The 11,500-nt window shown below is 39.0% G+C and overlaps 1 protein-coding gene across 1 annotated transcript; it reads right to left on the bottom strand.

Annotated features, from left to right (window-relative positions):
* Positions 1-3,706: 3,706 nt before the first annotated feature.
* LOC311007283 (monocyte chemotactic protein 1B-like) lies at positions 3,707-5,151 on the bottom strand. Its single transcript, XM_084000408.1, has 3 exons — positions 5,005-5,151; positions 4,256-4,367; positions 3,707-4,052 (listed from the first exon to the last, which is right to left on the bottom strand). The coding sequence occupies exons 1-3, from the start codon at positions 5,090-5,092 to the stop codon at positions 3,962-3,964; spliced, it is 291 nt and encodes a 96-aa protein (XP_083856534.1). The 5' UTR covers positions 5,093-5,151; the 3' UTR covers positions 3,707-3,961.
* Positions 5,152-11,500: the final 6,349 nt, after the last annotated feature.

Genomic DNA, 11,500 nt, shown 5'->3' with positions numbered 1-11,500 from the left:
CTCTTGGTTTTTTCGGTCCTTTCTCTTGCAGCCCCCCAGTCCCCCCCCCGTTCTGATCTCTACATCTCTTTCTCCTAATATCTCTTTAGTTCCCGCTTTTAATTTCCTCTTAATCTGAATCACACAATCCAGCTGCAGTAGAAGGTACTTTGACTTTTTTTTTGTCATGCAAAGCAGCATTAACGTGTGTTTGACAGCGCAGGACTCCAAGAAATCTGGGCCGCTCAACCCATCACCATTGGATTGTTCAGCCCAAGGCATGCCGTGTAATGTGCTGATGCTTATTACCATGACAACGTGATGGGAAAAGTTATATGGCAGATGTCTTAAATTGACATTTTGGTTATGAGAGTTACACCAGGGACTGAGATAAACGACCAGCATTAGACTGGCTATTTACAATCTAATTCCCCCTTAACAGAGAACATTATGGTAATATTCTAACTGTGTGTGTGTATGTGTATGTGTGTGTGTGTGTGTGCACAAGATTATTCAGCGAGTGTTCTGAGTGAGAGTGATATGAAACTCAAAATAGCATCATTTAATTTTGTTTGTTGACTGTAATTGCTGCCTGTCTTTTATTGACTTTTATTTGTTTTCTGTACCTGAAGCAGTGTGTGCGCGCGTTTGTGTGTGTGTGTGTATGAGTGAGAGACGGACAGGTGTCTTCACATGCTGTAGCACAAAAAAAAACACACTCAAATGAACACATTCAAGTGTGAACCTCACTTTCTTTCTTTCTTTCTTTAGGCTATATTATTCCCATTTGTAAGGAAAAGCTGACATCACACATAGGTTATTTATATATGTATGTATGTATGTATGTAGCCTATGTATGTGTGTTTCTGATGGCATCCCATTGTGTCCCTCGCCCTGGACTGGATCATCAACACCACAGTGACTGCTCACACACGCCTTTCTTCTCGCCTTTCATCTGCAGACTCTCGCTGCCTTTCATGTTTCTCTGTTTCTCTTCGTCTTTATTTCTCCCTCAACGCCACACGATTTCCCCACACAAGTGAATCACAGCTGACTGTGTTGTCTTTCAGCTCTTTCTGAACACAACAGGCCACATCCCTAGATCGTGGTTGACACACACAAACAGCCATTACAAACACACACACCTCTGCACACAGGGCAATGATTACTTTCTACATCTCTATGCCTATATCTGATGAATCCAGTGTGAAACATAAAATAGTGGTGGAGTGTAACTAAGTATATTCACTCGTACTGTTCTTACTGTAAGTACATTGTCTGCTATTTTATGCTCCCACTTCACTACATTTCAGTTACTTGGTAGATCCATAGTAATAGTAAGAAAATAGGTGTATTATTAGAGGTTAAACAACCCAGCGGTACATAAAGTAGTTAAAATTAACCCCAATTTTACAGACTGCTACATAACAGTGACCTCACTGGGCCACTGGGCATACTGAATGAATATTGTTATTGGTTAATCAACTATATTTTGATGCTAATATTTTGGTAACAGTTCCTTAAGAAAGTCCTTTATCTGAAAAGCTAATCTTAACACATTGTTTTGTTCAACCAGTGTTTCCCATACTTATATGACCCTATGCAAAAAGCCTACTTCAGGACACTTGTTTGTAAAATTGTCACTGTCACTTCCACCAAGGAGCCATTAACTGTTCACAGGATCAAAGACTCTTGAAGTATTTTTACACTAATGAATTTGTAGTTTTACCTAAAGCAGCCAAACACTTCCTCCACCACTGGTGACTTTAAAACCTCAGTGGTAAAAGGGATACTTAACCCAAAATCGATAACTCACCAATTGTCTACTCACCTTCATGCCAAGGAAGGGTTTGGGGAACTTTTTGAGTCATCAAAACACTTTTGGAGTTCCAGATTTTCTGGCTAGCAACGGAAGCCCCAACATTTTCATGTGGCGACTTCAGGACACTTGGGTCAGTCCGGACGAGCAAAAGTGTTTTGATAACTCTGAAAGTTCTCCAAACCCTTCTTTGGCATGACGGTGAGTAGACAATTGGTGAATTATTGATTTTGGGTGAAGTATCCCTTGAAGCAGGCGCCCCATGTGTAGAGGCTAAAGTCTTCATTGCAGGCGGCCCCGGTTCGAATCCTGCATTGGGCGGCCCTTTCCTACGTGTCATTCCCCCTCTCTCTGCCTCCCCATTTCCTGTCTCTCTCAACTACACTACGGTATCTAATAAAGGCATGAAAAGCCAATCTATATATATATAAAAACAACCCCAGGCTTTTTGCTTGTGACCTAATTTTGCTGTGTTACAGGTAGGTCATGCAGACAGACGTACTTATATGCAAATTTAATGGGACATCACCGAGGCTCTCTCCTCGGCCTCATTAATTTCATCACTGCAAATCCAACATGACAGAAGATCAAGCGAGATATGGCTGTTGATGTTGCATTCATTACCTTGATTATTTTGGCATTTAGCCACTGATATGCTTACCACTCACTGTAATGGGTTTGGTGCTTTGAAAAAACACTGTCACGATTACAAACAAGAAACGCCAAGCTGCCCCATCTCCTGCTTGATTTTGCTCCTCATTAATATGTAAATCAGTTCAGCACGGTCCTCCAGAGTCTAATCAGACCGTCTACTATAATGCATCACCTGTGGCGTGAATATGAAGCCTCTATTATGACCTCTTATGGAGTTATGTACACATATACACATGTATGAAGCATGGAGAGAGGTGATGTCACCTGAGCTGTTGTTTGAGGGTGAGAGATGATTTCAAGGTTGTGTTACACTTGACACACATTCAGCTTCTTGAACACACACACACACACACACTCATGGATCATCAGGAGCAGAATGGGTCCAGTATCTTGGCCAAGGACATTTCATCATGCACACTGGAGAATGGGACATTCCTGCTTTCATGGCTGTGGCTGGCTGGCCACTAATCAGAGGGACAGTGGTCCAGTCCTTAGCCCACTTGTTGCAGTGTCCCTGAGCATCATCGGTGTATGTGTGGGTGAATGTGACTAGAGGGGAAGTGGTTTGAGTGGTCATTGAGACTAGAGAAGCTTCATTTACTAAAATGTCATTATAGAATACTGTTTCAGTTTTAGATTGACCCCATTAGCCCTGTGAGAAGGTTTTAGTTACAATATTTTATAATCTTTACAACTTCCTTTGTTGGGTTTTTTAGCTGAAGTCTGATCCTTCTAACACCACACACACCTCATTGAGCTTTTGGTCGTCGACTTCAGTTACAAAGGTGGTTAAACATTTTGCTGCAGTTCACCAAGACGGATAGAAACCTGGCTGTGAAAACCACGGTGACACATTTTTGAACATAAAGAGGAAGTGAAAGGGAGAAAAGAGCGACATCTACTGGAAACAGAGCTGCATCAGACGCTAAACTGAAGATGGACAAATGTTGGCAGAGGGACGATCATTAATTTATGCAGAATTCAAAGACTTTTTTGTAACTAATTCCACAAAATCCAGTTTATGCACGTATCTAAAGAGTTAAATTAGATTTTTTTGTGCCTGATTTTTTAGGCTTTGTGGTGCAGTTCTGAGCTTCCTGTGGCTTTATCAGCCAGAAACCACATCAACTCTGATGTTCTACACAACAGGTATTTCATAAAGTGAATGAGAACAACAATGTAAATTTTAATTCTCCCAAAGTTAAAGTCTGGGAGCTTTGATGATGAATTGAAATAAGACAATAATACAGATAATCGGGATAATGAAGTTTTATTATAATATCTGAGAACATGTTTGGTTAATTAGAAAAGATCTTACAAGCTTGAATACACTGAAAAAGACAAACAACATTTTTTGAAAAAGGTAAAGTTTGCATTATTTAAAAGATGATAGAAAAATAATCTGTTTAAAAGTAGCTTTGAAGATAAACATCTGGTTTCCACCACACTGGAGTTTATTTTAAAAACCCACACTGTTGTTGGATGCCTCTGACGCGGAGGTTGTCGCTTTTATAGGGCTTTGGTTTTGGCCTCAATGATTTTCTTGGCCCACGGCACAGTCGCGTTGACACAGAGCTCTTTGCCAGTCACCATTGTGAAGCTGAAACAGAAAAGATCGTTGTCAGTGTCGGTTTTATTATGACAGATATTTTGGCATTTTTCTGTAACACATACTGTAGCCTAATCTGTTACACCCCTCTAGTTAGAATATATGTGTTTGCTTAATTTGTGCAAAATAAAAACTAAACAGATTTTTTTTTTCAAACAAGGCCATTTCAGTTGATTCTGATATGAGACACTCACATGACGGCCTGCTTTGGGCACTGCCTGTCTGTGTATTTGAAGCTCGCCACTCTCCTCTTAGGGACGGGATTGGGGACGTACTCAAAGCAGCACTTATCTGGAACGAAGCTGCCTGTAACACAAAGAGAGACACAACAAACAGAGAAAGAGAGAGAGAAAGGCAAAGTGAGATTTAACACAAATTCATTGACATTAAAATAGTATTCACTGTTTTTTGTGTGTTGACCCTTTTGGAGCCTTTTGATGTGAGGAGACTTCTGCTGCAGCTCTAACACGTTAACACAAGATGGTCCTTTTTAAAATACATAAATATATATTTTTGAGACAATTTATAATGTGTATAACATTATCCTTTTTTTTTAATCTGATAACCATCGTTAAGTGGTTCCAGGGGCTCATGTGAACATTTGCAGAAATAGAATAGAATAGATAAATATTTTATTCATCCCCCTGGAGGGAAATGCAAGTCGTCCAGCAGCTTACAAGAACAAGTGACACACACAGAGCAATAAATAACCTCAAATGATATAAATGATAATATAATACAATGAAAGTAAAAGTGTATGGCCTAACAAATGGATATAATGAGATACAACAAACACTGTTAACTTATAAATTCAGGGGCAACATCACTTAGAATTTCCAATGATCTTCAAAGTCAAAACTCTGTTGTTCCCCCAGGAAGAGATGAAGTTAAGAAGTTGACCTTTTATAATTATGAGCGATAACAAAAGTTATAGTCAACTTACTGGTTGATGCCAGAACAGCGAGGGATGCGAAAAACACGACGAAGGCTACCAGCATGGTGGGGTTCTTCTTCACCATCATCATCATCATCTTGTCTGGATGTTTTTCTGTCGGCGTCTGTCGTCCGTCTGTCCGCTTCACTCACAACCCCTCACTCTTATTACCCTGCAGGTCGTGTGTGTGTCTATGTGTGTGTGTGTGTGTGTGTGTGTGTGTGTGTGTGTGTGTGTGTTCCATTACTTAATTTTCACCTGCAACCTGCATAGCCCTGCAAACAGCCTGCGGTCATGTGGTCAACACTTCTCAGAAAGTTGGGGAGAGAAACGTGGGGTGGGGGTGGGGGTAAGGGGGGGGCATTGTGGGTGAGAGTAGCTTCGAAATCAATAAAAAAAAAAGATCTCATTGTTACTTCAGCCACTGTGCATGCGTGCATGAGTGTATGTACATATCTGTGCAGTATGCAGATGCTCTGTGGTCTGCAGCTCCAACCACAGATGCTGTTTTTGTGCTTATGTTGCAAATGATGAAACATATGAAACGTCACCTTCATTACTAGAAACATGTGTCTGCGTGCTGACAAGAGCTAACACACTTCAACACTTTACTTTTAAGAATTTCTTCCATGCTTATAATTAAGAATTGAATTTATAATGTAGTTTTTGTTTTGTTTTAAAATATTTTTTTATAAAGGATTTAGATCATTATGTAACTAGCCTATTTTTTGTCTGAGGCATTTTCAAGATGTCAGATGTCAGACAGCAGGAAATGAGTGGGCCGATATGGGGATGGCCCACAGTTTGGTTTTTCAACAAGTGGGAAGCCATGGTTAATGGTTAACACCTTTTAGCCCCTGCTGCTGCCTACCCATCCAACTCCAACACAGTGACATGTACAGGTGTACTTTCCCCATAAATACTTTCATTTTCTCAACCACATGGTGTAATATACATAGAATAACCACATTCTAGGTCAATATCAAGTGAAATGAGGAAAGTGTAAATTGTGGTGAGATCCTTATCACATAAGAAGAGACGATAATGATATTGGTTGATCTGGAAACCAATGTCATCATGTCACTGAATAGTTGTTGGATCACTGATGGCTTCTTTCAAATGTTAACCAACAACAGTTACACATAGTCAAAATGAAATGAGTGATGTGTAGACACTGCTGACACTACTGTAACTTGCAGCACATACAGAACAAAACTGGGAGTAATCAGAAATGTTACTTCTGCTGAGAAGAAAACCTTTAATAGATTGTACACTTGTTACGAGTCATTGGTTGTAAGACGACAGACAGATCAATTTAACAGACACACACTGACAAAAAAAAACCAAATGCTGACAACAGCAGAAATCCACCCGGTGCTCACTCACACCGAAACCTGTGGTTTGTTACAGAGTCAGGGGTACAACACAACAAGAATGCACTAATGTAGACATGTAAAAACAGAGTAAATTAAATGTGTTTCAAAGGTGAATACCAGTTATTCATATCATAAAGATGAGAACATAGTTTATATCGTTGATAAAAGCCACAAACGGCTTCATTACAAATTCATGTTTTGGGAAAATGACAAATTGCTTAAGACCTTAAGACCAAAGATGAAATTTAACAATGAATCAGCTTCTTAGATCAAATGGCTGGTTGTGAACACAAGTTGAAGTTAATCACAAGGCAAATCCAATTAAGAATTGTCAATTGGAAAGTTGTGAAAACAAAAAGATAAAAGAAGTGTGTTCGTTGATCTCCTTGTAGAGTGAATATGTGAAACAATTTCAGATAAAACGAAACAAAGAAATGGCTCTAATATACAGTATATGTAATATAGATATAAATCTTTCTATGGCTGAGTCAGCAATTCTACACTGATTAGGAAATTTACCTGAGTGAGATCACTCGGGTGAATTCAGGTTTTGTTCGGAAAGTCTGACATGGAAATTCTGCTCAGGGGTTGGTCGGAAGAGGAGAGCGTTACTTGCTCCACAGATCAGCAAATTGTCACCGCAAATCAGCTCCTCTTCACTGGCTCACCTTCCCCTGCTTCTAAGATCATTTTACAGTTTTGGTGGCCTCAGTAAATTATTATGTCGAAAAGGACAGGGAGTGTTGTAATACGCTAAATTCTGTATTATACCCCATTTCTTATATATTCGGCATTTAGCTCATATGACTGATCCATGTTTACTGTCACTCTGATTAAGGGTTTTTTTCCCCATTTTTGACAGTTTTCCCACTTTCATCATGAACAATTCTTAAAGTCAGAGAAAGGAAGTATCTTGTGTCTTGTAAAAACAATGAAACAGTTTCTATAAGGTTCAGTGTTCCTTTGTGTCAGCAACAAAGATCTGAGATATATTACTTATTAATTCATACACATTCACATTTCACAAGTCACAAGAAACACTGTTGTTTGATTATAAACAAACACAAAATATCTTAAAGACTAGGGTTTTGCCTTACTAACAATGCTGTTATTATAGTTATCATCTTGATAATTATATTATGACTGAAGTTTTATCAAAAATCACGGCTATAGCCAGAGAGAGAATATACAACATATTTTGTCTTCTTACAGGCCTAATTGTTCTCTGTGACCTTTGAGAGGAATAGAGCAGCCTGGAGAAGAGTGGCTGGCACTCACTCTGTAAGAAGATAGGATGGCTACCTTTTTTCACTCTTGGATTCCCTCTTGGGAGGAGGCCACGGGCCAGACCAAGGACTAGGTGGAGAAACTATAGCCTTGCCTGGGAATGTCTCAGGATACCCCAGTCAGAGCTGGGGTTAGTGTTGCCAGGGAAAGGAAAGTCTGGGTCTCACTAGTGGATCTGCTGCTCCTGCAACCCAACCTCGGATAAGAGGTTGAAGATGGATGGGCGAATTCCCTTTTGACTACTCTAAGAGCATTTTACAATTTCTAGAAAAAAAGACATTGGATTGGCATTAAGTAACATCACAATAGCAACCTATTTAGTCAAGTACTGGTAAACTACTAAATCATGGTTTAACCCTGGGTTTTCAGACTTCTTATTTTTTCCATGTGGATTCTAGTTGAAATCATAATATGACCCCTTAAGCCCATACGTTTTCTCTCTAATAATATCTATATAGCTTTTTGTGTGTATAGTCAAGGGTTAAATACATGCCAAAGTGAGTCACTCGTCAGGGCAAAAACTGTTCTCATTCTGTCGCAAAACAGCTCGCTGCAGGCATGGATTTCTATTACATCCCTGGTTGGAGATCTTACTTTCTAGAAATATTGACATCCAAGTGTCCCTCGTGTCCCCAACCAGAGCCTTCCTCCTACCTGCAACCTGAGTCATGACCATAAATAGAATTTTATCTCAAAAACTGAATTTCTAAAAACATTTTGAAGTCTGCTCTCAATAGGTGTTTTAAACATCCGTTTTTCACTTATGGAGCAAAACACCTATTGTTAAAAACGAATCACCAACATTTCCATGCTGTCAAGATGCAGTTTATATCAGATTTTTGGCTTGATAGAATTTTTGACATTTTGACAATTTTCGAAATCTGCCTTGACAGCTGCTGCCTGGCTGGTGACTGGCTTCGTCCATTTGTGAAGCCACACACCAGGTCTAACCTCTAGCCAATTGGCTAGTGTCAGAGGTTGTAGGTTCAAGTCTGTTTTAATTGATCTTAGCTTTTCTACCTGACGGGGAGGTCTGTCTCAAAGTTACGGCCATATTGGTGCAAATTACATAACAGTTTTACACAAGTATTAAAATACATTAGAAACCTTCTATGATTCTCTCAAAACTGTAAACACAAAATTCAACAGTCAATCTTCTTTGACAAAACCCCCAACTCTTCTCGAAAAACCAAACACACTCGTCAAAACATTTTATCTGTGCTCAAAGTCAAACTAAAGTGTTTAATCTTTAGATTCAGAGCTCATACACTTAAACCTGAAAAAGTGAAATGTACATTACACACACACACACGACCTGCAGCATAGTAAGAGTGAGGGGTTGTGAGTGAAGCGGACAGAGGGATGACAGGCACCGACAGAAACACACACACACAGCTTCCTCCTTGTTTCCTGCACCCTGTGACCCGGTTTATGTTGGTTTCCTCACTTCATTAGGTAAAAGTGTGAACTTTTCCATTGTTGTGTCTAAGTGATGACACCTGGGCTGTACCTTAACATCACAGTGCACAAACTATTTTAGCGATTGAAATTGTGCTTAGAGTTTTGCGAAGAGATGATATTTAAATATGATGAAAATTGTTGATGATTATGCACCGCAAGCACTCACACCAGACCCACACAGACACACACAGTATCAGTTCATCAGAGTCTGACATATTTTAGATTCATGTCACACTAGTGGTTAAATGACATACATACTACATCTGTGTGTTGGTGATGGACTTTGTTAAAAAAATACTTTGTTCTACATGCTTGTGGTTTTGCATGTTGATCTGGTGTGTTTTGGGCTTTTGACTTGGTTGTATTGCTCTTATTTACAATAACTCTGTGAGTGTTGAGCCGGTGAAATATAACTGAGAGATCTCAAGCCTTCTTCAACTTCTACATTACTGTAATGACAGTTTATAAAATGTGTCTTCCAACTTGTAGACTCCATCATTTTTTATTTACCTACATGTGGTAGGTTATGAACCTTGGATAAATATTGTTACTTCTATTCCATGGAAAATGTATTGTTTTGTTTTGTTAAGTTTGACACACAGGCCCTGTGATGTCCAGGAACAAAGTTACTCCAGACAGTGGGAGAGCCAGCCTGTTACCAGTTGGTAGAACCCCTGTTGACAGTCTACAAATCCCTATCCCCACAGACCCGTCATAGTAGTTTCAGAGGAGGGGTGATCAGAAGCCAGCATACTGACCAGCTGGAGTTAGGAACCCCTGGCATATCTGGCTAACATAAATTAAATTAACATAATCCTTTTTTTCGTCTCACCATGGGAAAATTTACAGGGTTGCTGCAGCAGACAACAGTGAATTACCATACAATTAAGTAGTAATAGCAGGAAAAAAAAATCTATATTCGTAATAGAGTATGATTATATAAGAAGAAAAAAAATCCACATTCCAATTATGTTTTGTGCTGAGAACTGCAGTCTGACAGCGGCAGGGAGGAAGGTACTGTACAACATAATATGTGATGACAACTCATATTCATTCACTACAACATGATGAACACCACAATGTTGGGAGTGATCAGAAAATATAACTGTAAACATTCATGTTTACAAAGCATATGTTTGCTGTTATTTAATCAAAAGGTAAAGTAAGCATGATGAAACTTTTTGTTTCCTATACCTTCATGTCTTAATTTTACTGATACAGTTTTTTTTCAATTGCCTAAGCATGATTTTCAAAACTGGGCCCAGTTTGTCAAAACACAAGCACAACCAATAGCACAACGTCTCAGATCCTTTGCAAAATGAAATACTCTTGTAAAAACACTACACTACACTACTTTATAAAAATCATATTTTGATACCATATGGAAACACACGTTTCATATGACTTAATTCAGTTTGAACCGCTGTGTATAACTTTAACACCTTAAGCAATTCTACTTCTCAGTGGTTAGAGTATGTTAGTAAGTAGGAGAAAGTGCAATGCAACATTCTCACCAAACACTACACAAGACCAGTGCTGAAGACTGAGAATATCAAAATATCAAATCAGTCAACATGTAGAAAAAAAGAAAAAAAACCTTCCAGTTTTCATGCTACAGCAGAGTGCACATCCTTAAGCTCAGCAAATATCAGACAAACATAAAATACTGAATCCAGTAGGGTTTACATTACAGTAAAAAAACAAAAAGGAAGAAGAAATAATAACACTGAAAATACAGTACGAACAATACTAGACGTTCTCTCTTCACCTACAGTAGCTGGATCAGGCCAGAGAATTTCCTCAACATCACAGGTGATATCCTCATTGGCCAGACAACATGTGAAGTCTTGAATGTCGACTCCTGGTCACAGGCCTCCTCCATGGCCTGAATGAAGGGAACCTGAGCCTGAGTCTGGGGCCAGAGACTGAAACCCTCCATCGCCATGCCCAGAAAAACTCCTGGAAGGATTAATGTAAAGTGTGGATGGTGTGGAATCTGTGCTTTGGAATTGCAAGGATCATCATCACATACAGTGTAGCTATAGGTTTTGCAAAAAGTGTGAGGCTGACACTGTGCTTAGAGTGGTGCAAATCACTTGATAATCGTGTAATACCTACTTTTGATTTTAGTGTTTTAGCAATCAAAAAACAAAAAGTGTAACATGAGATAATAAACACACAGCAATACTTTACTTTGCGACCCTATAACGACATCTGGTGGCCAACATAAGCGACCACAGCTGTTATCTGCTATTCTTATAACAGCACGTAGGTGAGACATGTAATGTGTCTTATTTAATGACAATTTCAAGCAGTATTAAAACATTTATAAAAAATAGTAATTATCATATGTGTAATTTAAATACAGAGGTAGAGGTGTC

This window comes from Trachurus trachurus (assembly GCF_905171665.1).
Source record: "Trachurus trachurus genome assembly, chromosome: 24".
In the NCBI taxonomy this organism is placed as follows: Eukaryota; Metazoa; Chordata; class Actinopteri; order Carangiformes; family Carangidae; genus Trachurus; species Trachurus trachurus.
The sequence above is the reverse complement of the archived record's forward strand: the minus strand, read 5'-3'. Positions and strand labels throughout refer to the sequence as shown.

Coding starts and splice junctions, on each gene's coding strand:
- LOC311007283 (XM_084000408.1), bottom strand. CDS start 5,092: ATGATGATGATGATGGTGAAGAAGAACCCCACCATGCTGGTAGCCTTC. Junction 4,368..5,004: donor CGCTGTTCTGGCATCAACCA/GTAAGTTGACTA, acceptor TTTGTGTTACAG/GCAGCTTCGTTCCAGATAAG. Junction 4,053..4,255: donor TGCCCAAAGCAGGCCGTCAT/GTGAGTGTCTCA, acceptor TTTCTGTTTCAG/CTTCACAATGGTGACTGGCA.